The sequence below is a fragment of the Lissotriton helveticus genome, chromosome 4_1 (assembly GCF_964261635.1).
Source record: "Lissotriton helveticus chromosome 4_1, aLisHel1.1, whole genome shotgun sequence".
In the NCBI taxonomy this organism is placed as follows: domain Eukaryota; kingdom Metazoa; phylum Chordata; class Amphibia; order Caudata; family Salamandridae; genus Lissotriton; species Lissotriton helveticus.
The window spans coordinates 1,430,960,957-1,430,988,426 of NC_136063.1; the positions used below are offsets into that span (position 1 = coordinate 1,430,960,957).

Sequence of the window (27,470 nt, forward strand, 5' to 3'; positions counted from 1 at the left end):
TTGGAGTAGACTGGAGTGGGGGAGATTGGGTTAGACTGGAGTGTAGTAGATTGGGGTAGAGTAAGCTGGGGTCGACTGTGGTAGAGTGGCGAAGAGTGGGGAAGAGTGGAGGAGGGTAGATTATAGTAGAGTGGGTTAGATTATTGTGGGGTAGAATAGGGTAGACTGCAGGAGGGCAGGGTGGGTAGATTGGAGTGGGGTAAAATGGAAAAGATTGCAGTGGGATAGATTGGGGAAGATTGGATTGGGATTGAGTGTCGGCAGATTGGGGTGGAACATCGCAGATTGGGGTAGAGTTTAGTTTAGTTTAGTTTATTTGCATTTGTATAGCGCATAAATCACCCGAAGGTCTCAGAGCGCTTGCGGAAAGAAAAAGCTCCCAGCTGGAGACCCTCATAGCAGATAGGCAGGGCTAAAAAAGCCAGGTTTTTAGTTGTCTACGAAACCTAAGGTAATCGGACTCTGTCCTTATCTGGAGGGGAAGAGAGTTCCAGGTTTCAGGGGCTGTCTTGCTAAATGCCCTGTCGCCATTTCTGGCTGTGCGTACCCTCGGGATGGTGAGAAAAGATTTGCCAGAAGATCTAAGCGTTCTTGCTGGTTTGTGGGCCTTTAGCTTGCGTTCTAAGTTTGCTGGACCTTGTCCATTGATGGATTTATGGACCAGGCAGCCTAGTTAGAACTTAATACGCTTTTGTATTGGAAGCCAGTGCAAGGTCTTTAAACAAGGCAGTGATGGGGTGCGGGACGGCACCAGCCTTGTAGCGGAGTTCTGAAGGACCTGTAGGCGAGCCAGGAGAGTGATATTTATTGAGGACAGAGTGCGTTTCCATAATCAATCCTGCTGATAATGAGTCCTTGTACTAGGGGGCATGCGAGCTGAGAGGGGTATCCATTTAAAGATTTTCCTCAGATTACGCATGAGGCCAAAACCAGTTCGCACTACTTTACCTATATGGTCAGAGATGGATAGCTTATTATCGATTATTACCCCAAGGTTCCTGACAGAGGGTTTAGGCGAGGGACATGGACCAAGGGAGGCTGGCCACCAGTCTTCTGACCATATTTTATCGGCTTTTCCAAATAGCAAGACCTCCGTCTTACCCGCGTTCATCATTAAAAAGTTCCGGGTCATCCAATCATGAATAGATACCATGCACTCTTTAAACCTCAGTTTGATTTCATCTGGGTTGTGGTTTATTGTGACCAGTATTTGAGTGTCATCTGCGTAAGAAACGGTTCCAAAACCGTGCGCTCGAAAGACCATTGCAAGGGGGTACACATAAAGGTTAAAGAGCGTGGGGCTCAATATTGACCCCTGGGGGACACCCTTGTCGTCGCCATGGAAGTTGGAGGCGTGAGCTCCAACCTGGACCTTGGACCGCCTGTTGGTCAGATAGCTCTTTATCCAGTGTAGTGCGGAGCCTTCGACGCCAACCTCAGCAAGACGCTCTAAAAGAATGCGATGTGAGATGGTGTCGAAGGCCGCAGATAGGTCGAGGAGGACAAGTATGGCAGACTGACTGGAGTCCAGAGTTATTCTTATATTATCAACAATTTCCAACAGGGCAGTTTCGGTGCTATGCGATGACCTGAAGCCCGACTGGGATGGGTCCAGGAGCTTATTGGTTTCCAGATGGCTTATGAGTTGTTTATTAATTAAGGACTCCATAATCTTTCCAAATAGGGGGAGAAGGGAGAAACGGCGATAATTAGGGAGTGATTCAGTATCAGCCGAGAGTTTTTTCAGAATAGGTCTTATTACTGCCTTCTTCCAATGAGATGGAACCAAGGAATGTAGTAGGGACTGATTCAGGGTTTTAGTGAGGGCAGGGATCAGGACAGGAGCTATTTTAGATAAGATTTGTGGGGAAGCAGGGTCTCCAGGGGCTCCAGACTTCATTTTGCGCAGGGTTACCTCAACCTCTGTTTCTGTGCACGGTGAGAATTCCCCTAGGGTGACAATGCGATTGGTGGGGTTCCTACGGCTGATATTCGGTGAGCCTATGGCCTGGCTTACAAGAGGCTGCTGAGGGAAGAGCTTGTGGATCTCATTGATTTTATCATGAAAGTACAGGACCACAGAGTGTGGTAAATTGGGGAGGAGTGGGGTAGATTAGGTTGGATTGGGGTGGAGTGGGGTTAAATTGGGTAGATTGTAGTTGAGTGGAGTGGGGCAGTTGGATTAGGGTAGAGTGGAGTGGGGCAGTTGGATTAGGGTAGAGTGGAGTGGGCAGTTGGATTAGGGTAGAGTGGAGTGGGCAGTTGGATTAGGGTAGAGTGGAGTGGGGCAGTTGGATTAGGGTAGAGTGGAGTGGGGCAGTTGGATTAGGGTAGAGTGGAGTGGGGAAGTTGGATTAGGGTAGAGTGGAGTGGGGCAGTTGGGTTAGGGTAGAGCGGAGTGGGCAAATTGGGCTAGACTGGAGTGGGAACAACCAGGGTAGAGTGGAGTGGGGTAGATTGGAGTGGAATAGATTGGGGTAGACTGGAGTGGAGTGAGTTTGGGTTGATTGGGCTACACTGGAGTGGGGTAGAGTGGGGTACATTCAGGTGGGGTAGACTGTGGGAGAGTGAAGTAGATTTGAGTGGTGTAGATTAGGGTAGATTGAAGTAGAGTGGAGTGGGGTAGATTGGAAAAGGTTGCGGTGAAGTAGATTGGAATGCGGCAGACTGGGATAGAGTGTGGAAAATTGGGGCAGATTAGGTTAGGGTAGAGTGGGGTTGATTGTAATGAGGCAGATTGGGGTGGAGTGGGGTTGATTTGGGTAGATTGTAGTGGAGTGGGCAGTTGGATTGGGGTAGAGTGGAGTGGGGCAGATTGAGATACACAAAGCGTGATAGAATGGAGTGGGGTTCACTGGGGTAGAGTGGAGGGGATAGATTGAAGTAGAGTGGAGTCAATTGGAATAGGGTAGACTGGAGTGGGGCCGATTGGGGGTAGACTGGAGTGGGGAAGATTAATGTGGGGTCGATTGGTGTAGAGTGGGGAGGGGTAGAGTAGATCAGGGTAGATGGAGGTGGGGTAGAGTGGAGTAAGGTTTGGTAGATTGGGCTGCGGTACATTGTAGTAGAGTGGAGTGGGGTAGATTGGAGTGGAGTGGGGTAGATTGGAGAGGAGTGGAGTGGGGTAGATTGGAGTGAGAGGCTGGATTAGACTGGAGTGGGGTAGATTGGGGACAGTGGACTGGGGTAGAATCTACCCCACTCCCTCAAATCTTACCCACTCGTCTCCAATCTTCCCCACTCCCCCTCCAATCAGCGCCACCTTCACTCCAATCTGGCCCCATTCCAATCTACCCCCCTCCACACAATCCACACCAATCAATCCCATTCCAATCCATCCCACTTCCCCTATTTACTCGAATTCAGCCCAATCTACCCCATCCTACCCTAACCCCACCTCACTCCAACCCAATCTACCCCCTTCACCTCAATCTACTCTACTCCAATCTACCACAATCTACTTCACTACAATCTATCCCACTACCCTCTAATCAACCCCAATCTATCTACCCAACTTCACTTCAATCTGCTCCACCCCACTACAATCTTACCGCATTTACCCCACGCCAATCCAATCAACCCTAAACCAATCTAGCCCACGCCAGTCCAATCTACCCTACGCCAATCTACCCCACGTCAATCTAGCCCCATCCACTCCAATCTACCCCACCTCCACTTTAAGCCATGCGAAACAGTAGCCACATCGGTGTAAAACATAGCTAAAACACATTGCCAAAGCCAATAGCTTTCACATAGGCAAGACCTATTGGCGTTGCCAATGCTTGTTTTGAATAGGGAGCTCAAAACTTTCACAATTTTGAGAACTATTTAGCAAAGAGTTTCCCATTTGTCTGCAACAACCAGCACTCTTAGGGCGCTACTTAAACTTATGTTTTTGTTAATTTAGCATACCTAGTTTTGACTGTCGAGTATAACATTTCAGAGTTAGAAGATAGCTTAACTGCTGCTCTGTTGGTCTTCTCGAACAACAGTCAGGGGACTGAATTGCCCTTCGAATGCTGTATTCTCCCCGACTGATTCCCGGAAGTGAGTGAGCTCTTGCTTTGCTTCTCTGCAAGTTCTTATGGTTGAAGATTATAGTCTGTCTTCTAGTTCTAGTGCACCGAGTCGCCACCAGTACCAAATGGACTTTTAACATTATTTTAGGACGTTCCGGGTTGTTCTGGACCGAAGTCTCAGCCATGACAGTATACTCATAAAACAAAATATCCATTCAAGTTTGTGATCAGAGATTAAGTCAACTGTTCCTTTAAGAAAATAATTAATTCTCCCATAATTTAACATTCGGTTTATCTTGAAGTTAGAGCTGCCTTCATTTGCACAAATGCACATCGGAGACCACAATATTACCAAAGGTAAAAGGCATATAATTGAGGTCCAAGTGGCACAATAACTGTCTAGGAACACACAAATTACCCCAACAGAACAGAACAAAGACAGAGAATAAATACAGATAAAACAAGACTGTTGTGGTTGTACCCCTTCTTTTTCGGCAGCTAAGGATCTAGGGTAGTTATAATTCCCTAGAGGATTAAACGGTACATTGAACAAATAATTCACGACAGATCAGTAACCCTACTTAGAGCAGAGGCTTTGCATCCCTTTCATCAAAATCCAATATGATGCCTATGCCTGAACACTGACCGATCGTGAATTCTTGATTGCTGTGTGGAGAAATAAGCAAGAATCTCTGTTGCTACTTGATAGCTGAAAACTCCTCTCACTGAGCCACCATACAACAAGGCAAGAGAGAGAACAGATCCTCCTAAGTAAAAATACACATACATAAATCAAATGGGGCATATAAATCAGAACAGCTGCTCAATATGTATGAACCTAGAGTGGCTCTCCACAAATTTCATCAATGAGAGCAAACAACCACATGTGTGTTGTCCACATACTAACATTGGGGGGGGGGGCAATGTTTTCTTTCCATGGAAACAAACATATTAGGCTGTGTTCTATGTCAGTACTGCAGGTTTAATTGACATGCACAATACACAGCTAGAAAGATTGGCCAGTAGCAGATATATTCCTGAACGGTCTTGCTGCTTGCCTCATACACTTGGTAGAAGTCCAGAGTAACAGCCAACACAATACCTGAGCCCTTCATAAAAGGGTGTTTGTGTATGCCTTCAGTTTATACAGGTATATAGGACTACAACAGAGATGTATATAAGAATGTGTATTTCTTCTTACATATAGCTTATGATTTTATCAGTGGTCTGAATCACTTTCACTGTGAATATTTTCTATAGGTTTTTGAGTGTCTAAGGATTTTAAGTGTATTGCAAATGATAAACACTATATTAACAAGAAAGAGACTGGCCTATGCACTGTGAGTGAATGGATACATACCGAGTAGGAGTTAAAGTTTAACAACGTGTTTGTAAACAAGAATAGAAATACTACAACATTAAGTGTGTTCGAAATATAAGGCTTAATTTTCTGTTTCAATTACCAAATAGCCCCTCTGTGACACTTACATATACAAATGAACCCCTAAGTAGTGTCGGGTACCCATATATGTAATATTAAACACTGTACAACCTTGTATTACATTACGCTATAAATGGGAACAAACAGAAAATGTATGCCTTGGGTCTTTTTTCCATCTCTAGTAATTCCTAATTATCTGCAAAATCAGACCCGAGCGAGTGACAAGGCACACATAACAGTCCCTGCATACCTTCTGTAGGAATTTAAAATTAAAGACAAATAAAACATGTCTCTACTTTTCCACTTACACATTAGTCCTCCTTTGCCAATCACGGTGACTAACGCTGTCTCCAACTGCTCGAATCCCATCTGCTCGCAATTACTGGTTTTATGAGTCTGATGATCATCGAAACGAAGTACCGAACGCATTTCACTGGAGTGGCATTTAAATGTGTTCGATGCAAACCCCATCAGCCATCTGGCCTTCCATTTAATGATAAAGGAGTTAATGTTGCTGCTACCGTTTTCATGTCTAGATCTGAAGTTTGTGCATCTTCTACTGTAGTGTGAGGAAGCCGGTAGCCATAAGCAGGGATGTGTTAAATTTGTGAGATTTTTTTTTGCGCTGTTTTTTAGTGCTAAGTGTGCTTTTGCGCCTAAAATGGACGCACTTCATAAAAATAAAGCAAAGCACACCAGTGGAACAAAAAAAGAGAGCAGTTCAAGTCAATGTTTGGGTTCTCCCACATTCGGAATGGTTGTTTACCTCAGTGACCCCCAAATTAGTCCGTGTCGCATAGTTTCACGTAAAAAGTGTAACACGAAATGCCAGCAATTACACCTGCCAAAATAAAATTTCGCAGAGCTTACCTATGATCAGACCTTCTCAACATCGCAGCCCAAATAAAGTAAGATCTTAAGCTCATCTTGGTGGCTGCATGTTCTCCACTGCGGCACCAGAGGCGAGGAACTTATTTCCAACTGCCTAAGGGTACGCTCGCTTTTTTAGATCGACAGCACTTGAGTTTGGTTTGATTTTTCATTCTTATTTGCCCTTACAAGCATTCTATTTCGACACTTAACATGTAAAATTGATTTTAATTTAAATTATGCTAATTCAATCTTTTATTTGGAGGCATTTGACAACATAAAATAAATTGAGATGTTTATAAAAATATTCCTAAAATTATCGAATGTGCCAACAGCTTTTTTTTTTTTAAATTAGAGCTGCAACCAGATTATTTTCGTCTAACTTTGGTCTCTATATTTTTATTACTGTGGACTTGTTGTGATCAGGTTCTCCTGAACTGTGCCAATTGGCCAGCGAAGTGTGCATGTCATATTTGCAGAATATGTTTTGATTACATAATGGCATATCTGGACTGCATTATTTATAGTACATTTCCACGTGGTATGAACAAAATGGTCTGAAGTTAGGCCACTAAAACGTGACAACAACCGTGCTAATCCAGTTGCTCCCTTGGTATCGTCCTCGTTGATGTCAAATTACACACCCGCTGTTAAAATTCCAACAGCAATCTAAATGCACAATGCACTATTGTTTTTGTGGCCAAAGAGACCCGCTCTATTGACCACACAAAAATTAAATACAACTGCTAGCAGTTACGGTCACTCCTCTGACTGTAATTCCTAATGTCTCATTCTTTGAATGTCAAAGATGTGAATGACTAGGCGGTTGCTCACCATTCTCAAAGACTATGCATTCATCAATGAGCCTTTTTAAGAGCCTCTTCCTGGAAGTCAATGCTCCATAGAGACAGTGTCCCTGTGCGACCAATCAGACCACACTAAATGCAACTCTTTTTTGTGGAATAGAGTTTGCAGCCTTTATTCTGGGCTCCTATTAATGATTCAACTACACCATCAGTTCTAGGGTAAAGGGCATTAAATAGATTAGGTTTCGGATGCCCGGGGAAACAGAGGAGAAGGTGCTCTGCACCCTCCGATCTAGTCAAGGCTGAACAAGCAGCTTTCAAGTGGCAGAGTTATCAAGTTCTTCATCCCACTGCGCTCCCTCAGCTTCAGTAGGAGGAGACTAAGGTCCCAGTGGTGGTTTCATGGCTCCATGCTAGTGTTGAACAATGTTTTTTTAAATGTTTTTGTTATTTCAAGACACACCCCAATTTCCTCTCTCACGTTGAGCCTCATTTGAAAGTGTGTTAACACTTGCAATGCTTTACACTTTTTAAAGTATACTCAATGCGATAATTTGAAAAGTAAGACTCAATATCAGTTTTTGGGTGTTTTTAGGAGAAGCAGGCGTGCAATCTCACTTTAATATTTTAAACTTGATCACAGTATTTAACACTTGCATCCCTGGGGGGATATTTTGTGCTCAAAAAACACTTGCACTCAAGGAGAGGAGTGGGAAAAGTAGGAAGGTTCAACAGGGGGTGGATATGAAAACATTTGAAGAACAAAGGACTAGTGAATAAGCTACTACGTCAGAGAAGGTTGTCAAACCGGATTCTGTTTCCTCCCTCTTACCTTGCAGTTTCCTTTGGTGTTAGTGTGATGTTGCCATCGGCTTCAATGTCGATCACACAGTGCTCAGGCTGAATCCCAATGCCAAACAACTGCACATCCTGAGAAGTGTCTGCTCCGACGTTGGTGTGATCCTGTGGGAAATGGACACGTCAAACAACCGAATCAGTTGGAGCGGTTTTATGCATTCTTTTCAAATCCTTTATCTATACTACTATAATAAAGGAGAAACTTTCAGGCTTTGAGGCGGGTAAACTCCGGAACCACTGCGCCAATGTACACACCCCTACACCGTAGAAATCATCAGGGTGTGTAGATGGTTATAGACTTTATAAAGTTTAAAAATAAACCTTATTTAAAAAAATGTATATTAAAAAAAAACTAGTCCCCCCAAAGTAGCGCCGGCCGCGACGTGCGTGCTCACGTCGAGGAGCGGCGTCAGAGGAGCGGCGGACATGGCGCGGGGAGGAGCGGTCACGTGAGGAGCAGCGGACAGGCCAGCGGCGGTGCGACCAGCGGAGAGGTGGACATGGCGCGGGGGGAGGAGCGGCGGCAGACAAGCGGTGAGGAGCAGAGCGGCGAGGAGCAGTCAACTCAGGAGCAGTGGCTGAGGTAAGCAGGCGGGTGTCGGGCCAGGCGGGGGATGGGGAGTTACAAAAGGCAATGTCGGGGCAGGCGGGGGTCGGGGAAGGCGGGGGACGGGGACTAACACCTCCATTGACTCAGGCCACGCGAGGGTCGGGGCGGGCGGGGGGCACGGGCTTCTGGGCAAAGTCGGGGCAGGCGGGGGTAGGGGGCAGCCTGAAAGCTCCCGGACAAGGTCGGGACGGGCTGCTAGTTTACTTATAATTCACTAAGCCCCTTCTCAGGAAATATAATATAACTGTGGGTCTACTGTACAGGGTAATGCAATGTATCTCAAAGCAAAGGCAGAAACATTTTTCTCGGCTAGAGTAAGCACTGACTAGAGTCTTGCAATTGATATTTTTTTTCTTTTTTTACAATTAGTATTATTTACATCATTGATATGGCAAAAAGAGGTATAAGAGAGAGTAGTTTAACAAAAATGTACCACCTGGAATTATGCACAGGTGCTGCAATGACATTTAAGAGTAACATTCTTTTTCTGTCGATTTCTAATAGGCCTGTACAACCAGGACACTATCTTCGCTGTCTGCTGGAGCCAATGTCTGCTACCTGGTATTTTTTGTGTTTGGTTCAAGACAGAACGCATAGTGCTTTTATAAATGTGCACAGGCCTAGCTTGATTTGGCAGAGGCATATTTATTACAAACACATTCATTCTTCACAGTGGCAGACTCTAAGGTACGCAGCAAAGAGCTTCTCATCTGTGTCCCAAGATCTACAATCAGTACTACAGTTACCATGGTCCTTAGGGGCGATCCAACTGGTGTATTAGCAGTGTGCGACCCCATTTTGGTGAATGTTTATGCTCCTTGGAGCTTTGAGCTGACGAGCTCGGGACCCCGCACCTGCGCGCCTGTGTGTGGTACTATACCTGGTAATATTTGGCAGCACGCAGCAACCCCAGAAGATAAGAAGATGGCCTAATCCCTGCTGATGAGGGGTAAATACCCCGAAACACGTGTACAGGGATGGCGAAGATTTGAAGATACGCGAGAATTCGAAAGAAGATGCATCGCAGAGAACAGTACTACAGTTACCATGGTCCTTAGGGGCGATCCCGCTGGTGTATTAGCAGTGTGCGACCCCATTTTGGTGAATGTTTATGCTCCTTGGAGCTTTGAGCTGACGAGCTCGGGACCCCGCACCTGCGCGCCTTTGTGTGGTACTATACCTGGTAATATTTGGCAGCACGCAGCAACCCCAGAAGATAAGAAGATGGCCTAATCCCTGCTGATGAGGGGTAAATACCCCGAAACACGTGTACAGGGATGGCGAAGATTTGAAGATACGCGAGAATTCGAAAGAAGATGCATCGCAGAGAACAGTACTACAGTTACCATGGTCCTTAGGGGCGATCCCGCTGGTGTATTAGCAGTGTGCGACCCCATTTTGGTGAATGTTTATGCTCCTTGGAGCTTTGAGCTGACGAGCTCGGGACCCCGCACCTGCGCGCCTTTGTGTGGTACTATACCTGGTAATTTTTGGCAGCACGCAGCAACCCCAGACGATAAGAAGGCCTAATCCCTGCTGATGAGGGGTAAATACCCCGAAACACGTGTACAGGGATGGCGAAGATTTGAAGATACGCGAGAATTCGTAAGAAGATGCATCGCAGAGAACAGTATTACAGTTACCATGGTCCTTAGGGGCTATCCCGCTGGTGTGTTAGCAGTGTGCGACCCCATTTTGGTGAATGTTTATGCTCCTTGGAGCTTTGAGCGGACGAGCTCGGGACCCCGCACGTGCGCGCCTTTGTGTGGTACTATACCTGGTAATATTTGGCAGCACGCAGCAACCCCAGAAGATAAGAAGATGGCCTAATCCCTGCTGATGAGGGGTAAATACCCCGAAACACGTGTACAGGGATGGCGAAGATTTGAAGATACGCGAGAATTCGAAAGAAGATGCATCGCAGAGAACAGTACTGCAGTTACCATGGTCCTTAGGGGCGATCCCGCTGGTGTATTAGCAGTGTGCGACCCCATTTTGGTGTACAATCAATTCCCTCTGCATCTCAAAGGTACTAATTCAAATGGTTTAGAATTTCATTTGACAAAAGCTCTCAATAGTATTTAAAGGCAATCTGCAGAGTATATTAAAGATTCACAAACTCAAAATTGGTATTCTAGAGGTACTGACACCATGTCCTTTCCTATCACACAATTAACTACAAGCTCATAAAGAATTACTAGATATTATCAATAATAATCAAAAACAGATTTGGCACTGGTTGCATATCCTTCCTTAACCATCTACCTCCATAATAATCTTTAGACATATGAAACCGCTCAACATCTTTGTGGACTACTTCTCTGAATAAGGCATTCTCAACCAGATGCTATCCCGAAATAACATGCATGGAAGACTTGAAAATAGACTGGGGGTGACACAATTGTACCTCTACCAAGAATCAACAGTATTAAGAGCATCAACCAACTCATTCAAAGAGCCACACTATTGACTAACAAAAGAGAAAAAACTACTATAGCTCTTCTTCACAACCATTGAAGGCTTTGAGTGACTCTCACCCCACCAAAAAAAGACTAGACCAATCATATCCCACTACAGTGCAACTTTCCAATAACAAAGCTGACATATAAGAAACTTCCCAATATCAAAACATGGGTCAATACCCACAAATTATGAATCACAAAGTTCCTGATCAAAAAAAGATTCATACGGATCACCACATTGATCCCATCTGTACACAATACTCTAACACTATTAAAGAATTACCCAAACATACAGCCACTGCGAAACTAAATGGTCAGAAAAAAACTCACAGCAAACCATGGTTTAATGAAAACCTACATAAGAGCAAATATTAAATCAAAAGCTATAAAGAATAAGGCATAAAGACATATCAGACAGATCTAAATCTAAACTGAAGAAAGCAAGAAAGCTGTTCAAAACAAAAATCAGAAACTCAAAATCAACTTATCTCCAGTATCAAATCCCCAATCACAGAACCCATTTTGCACCTTATTCAATATCATAGATAAGCCAAAACTCAAAAAAATCGGAAGTCCTGCTCCCTCCACAACAAAATATAACAGCTTCCTCTATTTTTTCAAAAACAAAAGAAATTGCCAAAGTGTTAACCACACGTTCTTTACCACCCATCTCCACCCCCCAAAATAACCAACATATAGAAATCATCCCAACAGCTCAAGATCTATCCAAAATATTAAAAGAAATGCAACCTGTACCACACTTTAGACATGTAATACCAGCCAAGACAACCAAAGAATTTCAGCATTCTCCCCCTAATCTGCCTCCCTCTAATTAACACTATAGCCCAAGGTCTGTTCCCCAACAATCTAAAACTGGGTCAGATTGTATCCTTTTCCAAGAAAGATAATGCCTGACCCTAAATTCTTGAAAACTTCAGAACCATCAGCAACCTCCCCGAGTTGGGAAAAAACATTGAAAAATGTGTCACTCTGCAACCAAACGTACACAAGACTTACTTTCTAATATCCAATTTAGCTTCAGAGAAAGCTACATCACCGAAAGGGCTAATGTGAAATATAAGACGACATACACTACATCCTCAACAAAGGGCAAATCTGCTTTCCAGTCCTTTTAGACCTATAAGAGGCGGTAGACACTGTGGATCTCCTTTCCAAGGACCCTGAAAATTATAAGGAGTCTCAGAGAAACACTACAAAGCAGGTTCTACTCTTTCCTGAAGGGCAGGCCCAAACTTATAACATTTAGTAAAGGAAAGAATTACCTGCAGCATTCCATAAGGTTTCACTCTTTCCCCAATTCTATTCAATCTGTTTCTGGAGCCACTAAAGCTGCTGCTACATAATGATGTCAAAATTCACAAATACGCAGACGACACATCTATACTTAAAACCATGATCAGTACAAGATACACACACCATACGAAAAGTCATGGAGTGGCACCCAGTCTTTGTGACTCACTTCCTACTGACCTAAGACACAGTCATGACATCTTATCTTTCAGGACATGCGTCATGGCTTAGCTCTTCAAATCTTACTGCAGCCATGATTAAACAATGTTTTTGGAGGCCCACCGAAATTACACCTTCAACTACTCCCTCAAGTGTTTCTTTGTATCATGTCTGAAGAGACTCCACAACTTCAGTAGTTATTGTTATTGACCTCACTTTGGTCCACTTTACCGTCCCCTTTCTCCTAGATACTACAATAACCCCTTTCTTCTCTCTCCCCTCACGTTTGCTTTTTTCGGTATTTTGCAACATACTCATGTAACTTTCCAGTTCTCTGTAAAGTGCCTGAACACCTGACTGGTGACAAGGCGCTATATAAAGACTTTAAAAAAAGAAATAACCTCAATTAAGGGCGCTGATAGTTCAGGGGGCAGCAACTGCTCACTGTGTAAGTCAGTCATGCTTTGTTTTTGAATCATGTTCCTTTGGTTACCTTCAAGTAGTACACCAATAGTTCGTTAAGTGCGGGGTCAGCATTTAGGTTCACCAGGTAGCACTTGTCATCTCCAACCTTGATTCCAGAAGACTCCAGAGAAATCCCCATACTTTCCAGCTGTTTCTGTCTCTCCTGTAGACACACAAAAAGTTTTCATCTCTTAAAGCTGTAAGCTCATCCAACAATGTGGTCATTACTACTGTCCTAGGAACTGCATTTTATACATAGTCATTAGCACCCCTATTCTTGGTATACTTGGTGCAAATTGGCGAGGTTTAAAATTGAAATGCTCTAGAGAATTTTCATGAACAGAGAGATTAAGAATATTCCTCATTTATAGTAACTGGGGAAACTGAAGCACTTATAACCAATGTAATCCTACGGCTTTAGTCCATGACTAACTATTTTTTGAAGCCTAGTATTTATAGAAATTGATTCTCAAATATTATTCCTCCATTTTAACTACCTTTATAAAATCAGACTACCCAAAAATATAACTGCTATTAAAGTATCATTAATTTAACATTGAACAGGAGAGCTTCTGTGTGGAAACGGTAGGCAACTCCCAGAGAGCGCAGAAAGACTGCGCAGCAGATACACAAACACGTGTGCAAAGAGAACGAATCTGGGTACCTGTGCAATTTCTTCGGTTTTCCGCAGCTTTTCCTCCCAGGTGATTGTTAACTCTCTTATCAGTTTTTCAGACTCTTCTAATTTTTCCTTTAACTCTGGTGCCTTCATAGACTAAACACAAAAATTAAATCAATACAGCAGTTCACCATAAACGGAATAATGCAGTCAATATTTGTACTCCTGAAATGCTAACAAACAACCTATGAACTTATATTTACATACAAAAGCACAAATTGAATAATATCATGCATATTTTCAAATTTATTTAACGGTTAAGACTTTGTAAAAATAATCATTTTTGCTAACTGAATGAAGATAAAAAGGATGCTGACTAACAAAGCTCAACAGAAACGAGACCTACTCAAACTGCAAACTTTAATTAGTGTACTGGAGAGTCAGAAAACTACCTACTGTGAAGATGTTCAATACAATTACGCTTGTGACAGTTTCCAGCTGCTCTGACTAGAATGATTCAGTTCAATCGAAGTCAGAATTAAAGGGCAAATAACTAGCTCTAACTCCTAAGTGGTAACAACCAAGAGATGAAAAAAACATTTTCTGAGACTAAAGGAAAGGGGAACTAAATGTAGAGATTTTTGGAAAACATGGCTAGTCAGAGCTACGAACATCTGGGAAATAGGTTGATACCTAATAATATCAGTTATTATAACAGGAATCGTCTGGGAAGAGCTAAAACTCGAATAATGTAGGTTTATATATTATGGTTTGATGAAGTATGTTTGAGAGAGCAATATAGTAAATATATTGAGTAGATAATTTGGAAAAACAAAGACAGAATAAGTTACACTGTTGTGATATGTTTGAAAACAGCATCTATTTTTTTGTTTATAGTGAACTTCTATGAGATAAATGCAGAGGTACGCTTGACAAGTCATTTCTATAGCACGTCTATGTATCTGGTTGCTTCCCTAATGTAAGGATACTCAATATTTTTTCAAAGAGAGGTGCTCATATTCTAGTTGAATGATGTATGGTTTGTTTACTTTTTTTTTTTTTAATGAAAACAATAAATATAAATATTTCTCCCCAAAAAAGTTTGTTCAGCATTACATTTTCAGTTAACAAATCGACAGTGATTTGCAATAAAACATATGAACCCACATTTTTTAAAGCGGATGTATGGCATCAAGTTACTTATCTTCGGTATCACTCTTTCTTGGGGATACTCTATCACTTTTCTATGTCTATCAGTTCTACTCCACCTCGGGATGAGATCGCCACTTGTGATCCATCAGACGTTACTGAATGTGGTTGTTTGCCCTGGAATTTAAAGATCCCACCAGGTGGGCCACAATCATGGAGCTGCCCTAGCACTCAGGTCAACTGCAGAAGCTCGTGCCTCTTGGCATGGGACCTAGGACCCTACTACCCCTTCCACTTGTTGCAGGTACCACATGGCCGTAGTGTTGTTCATGAGAAACATAACCAGCCTTCCCTTAATAGATAAAAAAATAACAATTGATGGGCAGAATGCAGAACAATGTCTTACATTTACCCCAGTACAGAGATCTGGGCCTAAATCCATCGTTTATTTGCTCACCATGCCATTCCAGTTTGGACCCAGCCATATGCAATTCAGTCTTGAACCTGCGCCTTGACTGGGGGAGAATGTTTGAATCATTCAGCATTCCGTCCATCATTTGTTGCAGTTACACTTTTCGCCCTAAGTGGGATGGGTATACCCAGACATGGGTCCCTTGCTCACTGTGCCACTGCATTCAAGTTAGCCTGGCTGATGAAGGGTGACGTACCTCGAAACCAGTCCCAGGATGCTTGTTTCCGGTCCGGGGAGGACTTTGCAGTTCGGTCTAAACTGTTCCCATGAGGCACAGGGTCAAGACTGATTTGCATATGACTGGGTCCAAACTGGGGTGGCATAGTAGGCAAGAGAACGATGGATTTAACCAGATCTCTTGACTGGGGGAGAAGGTTTGAATCATTCAGCATTCCGTCCATCATTAGTTGCAGTTTCCCTTAATAGACAGCAGGAATGTTTTTTTGCGCAAGGCAGATGTCCACAGCTCCGACAGAGCTATCTGCAGACAGGTTTCCTGGAGACCAGATCATCCCCAACCCAACAGTGACACAGCTGCTGCCACCACCAGCTTTGAGTGGGGAAACAATAGGGGTCGACCACTAGACAGGTTGTGGCCAAGCAGCCACTACTACAGATCTCATGCAGTCTGCTCTAAAACCTGGATGATATCTGCCAGGTCGCCTTGATTTTGAGCCTACTGAGATTTCAGATCCCACTGCAAAGTCCACATACGCCGCCTGGTGAAGTGAAAAAGCAGGCTACATGAGTCGGGCAGGTCAAGTATCCTCAGTGCTGCTCTCAACGAGATCGAGGACAGAGGTTGAAATATTGGATTAATAGGCAAGGTATATAGGACGCTTTGTGACACAGGAAAGTACTGCAACGGGTCTAGAAAATCTCCTCTAAAAGTAAGCTTCCAATAAGGAGTAAGGTGTACCTTTGGCTCATTGTTCAAGACCTCAACAATATCAGGATGTTTGCTGTCATCTGGAGGGTTCAATGGCTAACTGTGGAGAGGGAAAACTGGCATTTCTAACCACCAATTTCATCAACACCCGAGGGCGGCTAGAAAGGTCGTAGAGGAGCCGGGCAAACTGGAAATGCTCCTGGCAGACCTTGAACAAGAGCTAACATCTGTGGGACTGCAAGACGGACACATTAAAGTATGAGCCCTCCAGGTCCATGTTAACCATCTGGTCACCCAGATCCAGGCCAGAGAGAACTTGGGCAAGTGTGAGCATTTTGAATTTGCCCTTTACTGGGAAAGATTTCAGAAGGCAGAGATCTAAAATAGGATAACGTTATCTATCCCTATTTGTCACAAGAAAATAGCAGGAGTCCCAATCTATTCCCACTTCAAAAGCGGCACCCTCTCTGTCCCATTTGGCCAGTAAGGCATGCACCACTTGGAGCAAGATGGAAAGCTCCTTCTCTGAAAGCTGCTGGACAATCTGCCAACCCATCTTTTGGATGTGATGGACTGCAAACCTAGGAGAAAATGTCTGATTCTGTTTCTCAGAGGGTGGTTGTGTGCCGGTAAGGGAAAACTAAAGCAGTTTGGAGGCTGATGCCGTAGGTGACTGAGATTATTGCCCAGGGTGACCAGCGCAATGTCTGCTTGATCCCCATCCCCAGCCAAGAAAGGACTGGGGTGGCTGCTGTGAGGGTGGCAAGGTTGGACGATGACCATACACAGGCCTTTTGGAATAACCTCTTAAGGAGCAAAAATTATGAGGAAGCTGTAGAGCTAGGGTGGAAAGTTCCAAGGAATGCACAGCAACTCTGCTTTCCTTAAATCACTCAAAGGCAGAGTCAGCCTTTTCACCAAATAAGCAGGACCCACAGGCAATCCATAAGGGATGCCTGCACAAATTCAGAAAAGCCTGTGGACCAGATCAAAGCATGTCTGAGTCGTACCATAATTGTGCTCACTGCTTGTCCCAAACAATCCGTGGTATTAAGGTCAGCCCCAGTTACATACTTAGCATAATTGCTGACTGTCATGAATGGTTTGAGCCAAAGAGGCCTGAAACTCCTCTGTGATTGCTGGTAAGTTCTCACTGGCCGTGGGCATGTCCTACGTGGAATGCGTATAAAGATGTAACAGGTAGAGTGTCCTCAAGGCCAAGGTGACCGATGAAAAAATTTGCTTCCAGAATGACTCAATCCTTTTTGACTCCCCACCTAGAGGACAAGTGGAAAATAAATTAGGATTCACTTTGCTGGTAGGAGGCCTGGACATCCAAAGTCTCTGGACTAGGGTGCTGCATAAGTGAATCTGGGTCACCTGGTGTTGGTCTATGATGCCTGGCTACACACCTGTAAATTAGTGGGTAAGAGCAAGGCTTAGCCCAAGTGACTATCAGGGTGTTAGGCCTTCATTCAATGGACGCAAGGGCTCAGATGAGGCTGACCCATTGGAGTGGAGTCATAGCATGACCTCAGTAAGGATCAAGATGGATTCAGTTCAGGATCAGGGAAAGGAGTCGATGCAGGACCAAAGGTGAATTTGAGGGGCTCAAATGGTGCTGCAAAGTAAAGTGCAGAGAGCAATGGTGTGGAAGGAGTAGAGAATAGTGGCATGCAGTACAGTGGTGCACAGTAGATTGGCATAGAGTGCAGTGGTGTAGAGTGTATTGGTTTTGAGTAAAGTGGTGTAGAGTAGAGTGGAGTGGAGTGTCGTAGAGTGCAGAATTGTAGAATGGAGTGGCGTAAAGTGGAGTGGTGCAGAGTTAAACGGAGTGGCGTAGACACCAGTTGCCTAGAGTAGATTCTTTCAGAGAAGAGTGAAGTGAAATAAAGTGCAGTGGTACAGAGTAGAGTGTTGTAGAGTGCAGTGGTGCAGAGACGATTAGAGTGGATTGGCGTAGTGTACAGTGTTGTAGAATGAAGCAATGCAGAGTAGAGTGGTTAAGAGAGCAGTGTTGCAGAGTAGAGTGATGTCGAGTGAAGTGGCAGAGTTGAGTGGCGTAGAGTGCAGTGGGGTAGAGTGGCACAGTGTAGAATGGAGTGGGGTAGAGTGGCATAGAGTAGATTGTTGCGGAGTAGATTATTTCAGAGTGGAGTGGTGCAGGGTAGAGCGGACTGGTTTTGAGTTAGTTGTGTGGAGTTTTCTAGAGTGGTGTGGCGCAGAGCGGCGTAGCAGAGAGTGGCGCAAAGTAGAGCTGTGCAAAGTAGAGAGGTGCTAAGCAGAGAGGTGCAAAGCAGAGAGGTGCAAGGCAGAGAGGTGCAAGGCAGAGCGGTGCAAGGCAGAGCGGTGCAAGGCAGAGCGGTGCAAGGCAGAGCGGTGCAAGGCAGAGCGGTGCAAGGGAGAGCGGTGCAAGGCAGAGCGGTGCAAGGCAGAGCGGTGCAAGGCAGAGCGGTGCAAAGAAAGAGCGGTGCAAAGAAAGAGCGGTGCAAGGCAGAGTGGTGCAAGCTAGAGCAGAGCAAAGTAGAGTGTAGTGGCGTAGAGTGCATTGGAATAGAGTGCAGAGTTCAGCGGCACAGAGTACAGCGGCGCAGAGTTCAGTGCTGGACTGTTGGAGTACAATGGTGAAGAGTAGAATGGCGTAAAGTGTATTGATTTTGAGTAAAGTGGAGTCGTGCACATTGGTGTAGAGTGCAGTGGTGTAGAATAGAGTGACTTAGTGTGGAGTGGCACAGAGTGACAATTTTATTAATATACACTCTTATCATGAGCTGAAATTCTCTTTCAAAGTTAGCTTCTCTCCTGCTCGATGCTGTTGTAATATGCTTCAAAAACAATCTAAGAATGCTGACATAAAACATGTTGAGAAATAACGGGGTGTTTATACTGGACAGCTTAAGCGTGAATGCACCAACATCATATTACATTAGGGAAACACTAGAAACCCAAAGCTACAACAGGGAGGGCTATGCAAAGGGAGGGTAAATGAAATTAAGATGTTGATACATTTTCTTTACATGCTGCCTGGTGATGCTAGTAAAATGGAGACTCAAATACAAACTTACCTTGGCTTTAGTTAGTGTATACCAGCAACAACTCATAGGCTTGGTACTGCAGGGCTTTGAAAGGTTAAGGGTCAAGTTCCATGCTTGATACACAGATGTCAGTAGGCAGTGCCTTGCACAGTTGACATCCCTCTGACAGGCCTTACTGTTTAAAAGAAATATGTGACCCAGCTACCTAATTCCCTATTAAAATCGTATGCTTTACACCTCAGCCAGAGACTGAAAAGCTTGATGTGGAAGGAGAATGTAGTAAGACCTTTTCCTTTTGTTTTCATAATGCTTAAAATGTCAATGCTTTTATTGGTGTTGTTAGACCTGACATCCTTGGCATGGTTTTCCCCCATCTTTTTGCCTCTGACTCATGTATTTTTTGATGCTGTGCTGGATTTCGTTTTTGCTGGTTTAGATGCTTTGGACCCTCTGCCACTGCTGATCAGTGTCAGAGGGTAAGTGCTCCCTCTGTAAATTGTCATATTGATTGAGTATACCTAATTGGCATATTTGTATCACCACGAAGTCCCTAGTAGAGGGCACTGTGTGTGCCAGGGCTGGTGATGACAAATGCTACTAGTGGGCCTGCAGCGCAGATTGCGCCACCCACATGAGTAGCTTTTAAAAGGTGACTCAGGCCTGCCAGCGCAGGGCCTGGGTGCAGTCAGTGGACTGCCATGTCTGGCCAGTGTCCCCACTGGCTGGGCTTAACCCTCCCCTGTCTGTGCACCTCAGCCACCCCTATGGAAGGCTCCAGGTACCCCCCTGGGTAGGGTGCAGTGAATGGATAGGGTAGGTAGAGCGTGTACTAGTGCAGGTAACATGCTCTGGTAGAGAGCAGCAGCCACTTTGTGTGCTCACTGCTGTAGGGCTGTAGGGCTCCCTGGGGTAGCCTGGGGAGGCTGGTCCCATTGGATCCCAGCCTATCTCCCTATAGGAACAAGATGGAACATCCATGAAAGATATCCCTGAACTCAGAATTAAATGACACATCTTTTGGTGAAGGTTGTTTTTGGATCCTGGGGTTGAGAATAGCCTTTTTAGAAGTGGCTGTTCTTTTGTATAAACCTTTCTGTGTGCCTGGGCCTGTGTGTGGAATGCCTGCGTGACAGGAGCTGCAGGGCCCCGGAGGGGGTTGGAGTCAGCCCAGGGGTGAAAGGCGACATCTGTTGCCCGGGGAAGGGGAGAGAGAAGAGCCTGATAGTGCTGGGCTGTGCCTGCCTGACCACCGTGCTGGCTAACTCCCCTGCCGGTCCACTGTCACCTCTGGCCCTGAAGCTGTCAGGAAGAAGAACACCAGAAACATTCCAGAGCCAAGGATCCCCTTGCACAAAGGACTTCAAAGGCGTTCAGGGGTATAAGGGAAGGACCCCTTACTACAGAAGATTAGATTCTGAAACTCTACAATCAAGACGGACCCTCTGCTGGAAGGAGGACGGCGAGAGAACAAAAGGAAGATTGCCTTGCTGTGTGCTCTAAGGGCTGACCTGTTCTGCTGTATCACTGGAAGCTGAGGAGGGGAAAGGGACTTTGCTGTGGGCTGTGTCCCTGCCTGCTTGAAACTGCTGAGACTTTGCTGTGTGCTGTGCCTACAGCTTGAATCTCCAAGGGCCTGAGAAGAGCTGGCTCCCTGTCTGCAACCCAGGAACATAAAGGTTGCCCAAGGACTGCAAGACTCTGCTGTGCCCCCCCCTGAAGCTGTGGGCCGGGGAGATCGTGAATCTGCTGTGTGCAGTGAACATCGGGGACTGCTCGACTAAGCCTGGCTGTGTGTCCCGGATAGCGCGCTGGCTGCTCTCTGCTCTGATTGAGAGCGCCGCGCTGATTGCTGCCTGCTTTGCCCCGAGATCGGCGTGTTCATCGACACGTGCTCGTGGGGGCCGAGGGGTTCTGAAGCTCCCCCAGCGCAGCGCGGGTTAATTCCGCTTGCCTGCATCATCACCGCCGCGGGCCCGGGCCCTGAAATCGACCTCGAGGGTCTGCTTGCATTCACGAAGGGGCCGTGCGGTGATTGGCCGTGGCCGGAGGCTGGTAGAGAAGTGCCGCGACCGGATTGGCCGATTCCCCCAAAGCTGCGGTGACGTCGCGGAGGGCTCGGCAGAAGTGCCGCGACCGGATTGGCTGATTCCCCCCAGAGCTGCGGACGTCACTGAGGGCTCGGCAGAAACGCCGCGACGGGATTGGCTGGCTTCGCTGAAGCTGCTGCGAGAGCCGAGGAAGTGCTGTGATCACCGCCGGGACCGGGGAAGACTGACCCGACCTCGCCGAGGGATCTGGAGAAGTGCTCGAGCCCCCGGCCTGCCGTCTCTGCTCCCCGCCGCTCCCCGAAGGATTGAGAGCAGGCGGAGAGCCTGCTGAGACCGGCCGGGCCCGAGCGTGAATGAGCGCTCCCCAGCGAGGTCCACCTGAGGCAGGAGAAGTGCCGGGGTAGGGAAAAGGAGTCCCCCCCGGCCCTCGGGTGAGACGCGCTTGTAGCGCTTAGGCTTCTCAGCGGTAGGGGATGATTCCTCTGGCACAGGTTGGCATCCACCTTGTTTTCCTTGCTCGTTTTTAGGGCTAATCTAAAGTCAATCAGTATTACTCGTTGTTTTTGATACCGAGGGACTAGAGACTATTTTTGTTTTGATTCTGAGGACTGCCTATTTACAAGAACCATTAAGAATTAAGTGCAACCTTGTTCTAAATGAAGTGTTTAACGTGCAACCTTTAAGTTAGAAATGCTATGTGTTTTAAAGAAGTGATTATCATGCAACTGCTTCATTTACATGCTGAAACTAGATAAAGTTATATATTTTTATAAAAATATACTTACTTGTGTGGTCTCAGTTTGTGGTGGATTGGGGATTATTGTTGTGTTAAGTGCAAATGTTATCCACATTGTCTCCGAGTTTAGCCTAGACTGCTCGCGCCATGCTACCTAGAGGGTGAGCAGGGGTTATCTCAGAGGGTTATTCCGTTGCCCTGACCGGAGCTAGGGGTCCCTACTTGGGCCAAGGTACTTACCTTTGCCAACCAGAGACTCCCGGTTCTAACATTGGTGGCTCGCGGTGCGGATTTCGAACTAATAATTGCACTTGACCGGCAGTAATTTCTTGTACATCACTAGTCTAGTTTAGCAGAACAGGTTGCGCAAGACTTTTTCTTTTTGGTGAAACCTTTCCATTTGAAAAAGGGTAGGAAGCATCATGTCTCGGAAAGCGCCAAGCGTGAATGGAGACGTGGAGGTGGAATTTGAAATCCAGAAGTTGTTAACCTATAACAAGGAGCAACTGAGAAAAGTCTGCCAACAGCTTGAATGCCCAGTGAGGGGCGGCGCAAATAAGGAAGAGCTAAGGACAGCTCTGAGGGCCTGGTGGGAGGCCAAACATGGTGTCCCAGAAGCTCCTATTGAAGAGGGTGGCGCACAGGAGATTGGGTTTTGGCCCAGTGAATTGCCAGTGGCGAAGCCAGCGTCTAGGGCCGGCAGCACCCACTCCAGTAGGAATATTTCTCCAGAGGAAGTGGAGGAGAATCAGAGAACTAGGGCCCATGAGATTGAGCTTTTGAAACTCCGAGCGGACGCCGATGAGAAGAAACTGCGCCTAGAAATTGAGAGAGAGGCACAGGAGAGGAGGCATGCTCTCGCTTTGGAGGAAAAGAAGCTCCAATTGGCTCATGAGAGGAGCATGAAGGAATTGGATTTCAAATATAAAGAGAGGGGGTCCAGTTCTAATGGTGGCAGCGCACACCAGTACAGGCGGGTAAGGTATACATACCAAAGGATCTGGTACAGAATTATCAGAGGGGTGAGGATATTTATGCGTGGTTCAGAGCGTATGAACTTGCCTTAAAGATGAATGAGGTGCCTGAGAAGAATTGGGGAGCAGGATTGTGGAAGCATTTTGAGGCCTCTGGGAGGGATGTTTTGGCACCCTTAGAAGCAGAGGATGCTTTGTCCTACTCCGCCATGAAGGAGGCTTTGTGCCTCAGGTATGGGCTCACTGCTGAACAGTACCGCCAGAAGTTTAGGAACTTCAAGAAGCTTGATTCAAGTACTTGGGTGGAGTGTGTGAGTATGTACACGCGTGCACTGGAAGGTTGGATGAAGGGCAGCAAAGTTACTGATTATGTGGGGTTGTGTCACTTGATTAGTAGGGAGCACTTAAGTAGTTTGTGTGTCCCAGAGCTGCGCCAGCATCTTTTGGATAGTAAGTTAACTGATCCCAGTGAGCTTGCTAAAGAGGCGGACCGGTGGACTAGCACCAGGGTCCACAAGGGGGTGGTGAGTACCCCAGCCAAGGGTGGACAGGGTCCCCAGCAGAAGAGTGGGGGGGACACGGGTAATCAAAAGGAGTCTTCTAAAGGGCCCCAAACTGGTTCCCAGGAGAAGGTGTCTCAACCCCCCAAGTCTAAGAAGTCCTGGCCCCGTAAGGGCAAGCAGGACAACAGGCCCCCGCCTACCTGCTTTACATGTGGGGCGGTGGGGCACATTGCCCCCAAATGTCCAAAGAAACCTCCAGCACCCTCTGGTGCTCCAGCACCGGCATTGGCCAGTGTAGCTTTGGGAGGGGATTTGATCTCTAGTGGGGAGGAAGGGTTAGCAGTGATGACCCTTGTCTCTTTAGGAGACCGAGAGATGGCCCAGGAAACCTTGCTGCCCCAAAACACTAAGAAATACGGGCAGAAGGTGACCATCAATGGACAGGTGGTGGAGGCTCTGAGAGACACAGGGGCCAGCGTGACATCTGTTAGGTGTCAGTGGGTGTCTGAAGAGCAAATTGTTCCCCAGGTACTCCGGCCTGTGGTGGCAGCTGACAGTTCAGTGCGCTACTGCAGGCTGGCGAAAGTTCCATTTGAATGGGGAGGAGTCTCCGGTATTTTGGAGATTGTAGTAAGTGATGCCTTGCCTGTAGATTGTCTATTAGGTAATGACCTGGAGAGCTCCCCATGGAAAGAGGTGGAGCACCGGACTCACTTGGAGATGTTGGGTTTGCCTGCGTGGATCTGTGTGTCCACCCGTGCAATGACAATAAGAGAGGGCGGTCTAACAGAGCTGGAGCCTGGAACAATGGCCCAGGGACCTGCCAAGAGAGGAAGGGGTAGAGGGCGCGGGAAACCGGCCCCCACTGTTCCCACGGTCCAGGAGGAGGCAGACCCAGAGGGGGATGCCCTGGAACCTACGGGGGAGCAGGTGGCCGAACTAGGGGAATTGCCTGAGCTGTCCCAGTGGCAGCAGGAAGGTGGTCCCTCCAGGGAGGAATTCTGCCAGGCTCAGAAAGAGTGCCCTTCTCTCATTGGTGTGCGGCAGCAGGCTGCTGACCAGGCCGCAGGCCTGGGGTCCAAGGAGCATTTGATCTATTGGGAGGATGACTTACTTTATAGTGAGCCCAAGTTCGCTGAGCCCGGCGCAGCCCGTGTGCTGGTGGTACCGGAGCGCTTCAGGAACTTCCTACTGGGTCTGGCTCATGACGTGCCTCTCGCAGGACATCTGGGGCAAGACAAGACCTATCACAGGCTTGTCACCCATTTCTACTGGCCCCAGATGAAGACGCACGTCTCTGCCTTTTGTAAGTCTTGTCAGACTTGTCAGGCCAGTGGCAAGAGTGGAGGGAAGCGCGTGGCACCCCTCCAACCCTTTCCCGTGGTGAGCACCCCTTTTGAGCGGGTGGGCATTGACATCGTGGGGCCCCTGGATCCCAAGACAGCCCTAGGCAACAGGTTTATCCTGGTCTTGGTGGACCATGCCACTCGGTACCCGGAAGCCCTTCCGCTCAGGACAGTCACCGCCCCAGTGGTGGGCCGTGCCCTGATGGGGATCTTTTCCCGGGTGGGATTTCCGAAGGAGGTCGTTTCGGACCGCGGGACAAACTTCATTTCTAAATATATGAAGTCCCTGTGGAGTGAGTGTGGGGTGACTTACAAGTTCACCACTCCTTACCACCCTCAAGGAAATGGTTTGGTTGAGAGATTCAACCGCACCTTGAAGGGCATGATCATGGGCCTGGAGGAGCCCATGAGGCGGAAATGGGATGTCTTGTTGCCATGCCTGTTGTTTGCCTACAGGGAGGTGCCTCAGAAATCCTTAGGGTTCAGTCCCTTCGAGTTGCTGTATGGCCACCCTGTCAGAGGGCCTCTGGCTCTGGTGAAGGAGGGGTGGGAGAAATCCCGTGGGAAAACCCCTCAGGATGTGTTCAGCTATGTGCTGGCCATTCGCAACCAGACCAAGCGCTTCAGGAAGCTCGCTCAAGAGAACCTGGAGGCTAGCCAGGAGGAAATGAAGAGGTGGTATGACCAGAACACTTCTCTGGTTGAGTTCCAACCTGGTCAGAAAGTGTGGGTGATGGCGCCAGTGGAGCCTTGTGCGCTCCGTGACAAGTGGTCTGGCCCATATGAGGTGGTGGAGCGCAAGAGCGAGGTTACCTATTTGGTTAACCTGAAGACTCCCAGGCAGCCCCTGAGAGTGCTACATGTGAACCGCCTCAAACCCCACTTTGAGAGGACTGAAGTAACTATGCTCATGGCTACAGATGTTGGAGGGGAGGAGGATAGTGATCCTCTCCCTGACCTCCTGGCAGTCAAAGAGCAAGATGGGTCAGTGGATGGTGTGGTCCTCTCCCCCACCCTGACCCCAGAACAGCAGGAGGACTGTCGCCGAGTCTTGGGTCAGTTCGCCCCACTGTTCTCCCTGACCCCAGGTGTCACCAAGTGGTGCGTCCACGACGTGGACACTGGAGACAGCATGCCTGTGAAACAGAAGTTTTACAGGGTAGCTGACAAGGTCAGAGCTAGCATCAAGGAAGAAGTTTCCAAGATGTTGGCGCTTGGGGTTATTGAACCCTCCAGCAGCCCCTGGGCTAGCCCAGTGGTCTTAGTGCCTAAAAAAGCTGCTACCCCCGGTGGCCCCCCAGAACTTCGGTTCTGCGTGGACTACCGTGGGCTCAATGCGGTCACGAAGACTGACGCGCACCCCATCCCCAGAGCTGATGAGCTGGTGGATCGGTTGGGAGCTGCCCAGTACCTGAGTACTTTTGATTTGACTTCAGGGTACTGGCAGATTGCCTTAACTGACGGGGCAAAGGAGAGGTCAGCATTTTCAACGCCAGAAGGACACTTCCAGTTTCGTGTCATGCCCTTTGGGTTGAAAAATGCCCCCGCCACATTTCAGAGATTGGTCAACCAGGTACTGGCAGGGCTGGAGCAATTCAGCGCAGCCTACCTGGATGACATTGCGGTGTTCAGCTCCACTTGGGAGGAACACCTGCAACACCTCACTGAAGTGTTGAAGGCTCTGCAGAAGGCAGGCCTCACTATCAAGGCCAGTAAATGCCAGATAGGGCAGGGATCTGTGGTGTACTTGGGACACCAGGTGGGGAGCGGCAAGGTGGCGCCCCTACAGGCGAAGATTGACACCATTCTGGCTTGGGAACCCCCCAAGACCCAGACTGAGGTGAGAGCCTTTCTAGGTCTCACCGGGTATTACAGACGGTTTGTCAAAGGCTATGGCACCATTGTGGCCCCTTTGACAGAGCGGACATCTAGGAATCAGCCCAGGAAAGTGAATTGGACTGAGGCCTGTCAAACTGCGTTTGACACCCTCAAAACTGCCATGTGCACAGCACCGGTGCTTAAGGCACCTGACTTTTCAAGTGAGTTCATTGTGCAAACTGACGCTTCAGAGCAAGGCGTGGGAGCAGTGCTCTCACAGATCAATGATGAGGGAGGAGACCAACCTGTGGCTTTCATTAGCCGGAGGCTAATCCCCAGGGAACAAAAATGGAGTGCCATTGAAAGAGAAGCTTTCGCTGTGGTCTGGGCTCTGAAGAAGCTGAGGCCCTACCTGTTTGGGACTCACTTCCGCGTTCAGACCGACCACAGGCCCCTCAGATGGTTAATGCAGATGAGGGGTGAGAATCCAAAATTGTTGAGGTGGTCCATTTCCCTACAGGGGATGGACTTTACGGTGGAGCACCGCCCTGGTACAGAACACGCCAACGCTGACGGTCTGTCCAGATTCTTCCGCCTTAGTGATGAGGACTCCCAAGAGGTTGGGTAGTTCTCCCCACTTTCAGCTGGAGGGGACACGTGTTAGACCTGACATCCTTGGCATGGTTTTCCCCCATCTTTTTGCCTCTGACTCATGTATTTTTTGATGCTGTGCTGGATTTCGTTTTTGCTGGTTTAGATGCTTTGGACCCTCTGCCACTGCTGATCAGTGTCAGAGGGTAAGTGCTCCCTCTGTAAATTGTCATATTGATTGAGTATACCTAATTGGCATATTTGTATCACCACGAAGTCCCTAGTAGAG

The 27,470-nt window shown here is 47.0% G+C and overlaps 1 protein-coding gene across 4 annotated transcripts in view; it reads right to left on the bottom strand.

Moving 5' to 3' along the window:
- KIF13A (kinesin family member 13A) overlaps window positions 1-27,470 on the bottom strand; it is an 836,323-nt gene that overhangs the window by 363,355 nt on the left and 445,498 nt on the right. For all 4 annotated transcript variants that reach the window (XM_078687977.1, XM_078687975.1, XM_078687976.1 and 1 more), the window contains 3 exons: window positions 13,666-13,776; window positions 13,030-13,164; window positions 7,969-8,099 (listed from right to left, as the gene is read on the bottom strand). In XM_078687977.1, the coding sequence (XP_078544103.1) occupies window positions 7,969-8,099; window positions 13,030-13,164; window positions 13,666-13,776 (377 nt within the window). The remainder of the gene's footprint in view (window positions 1-7,968; window positions 8,100-13,029; window positions 13,165-13,665; window positions 13,777-27,470) is intronic.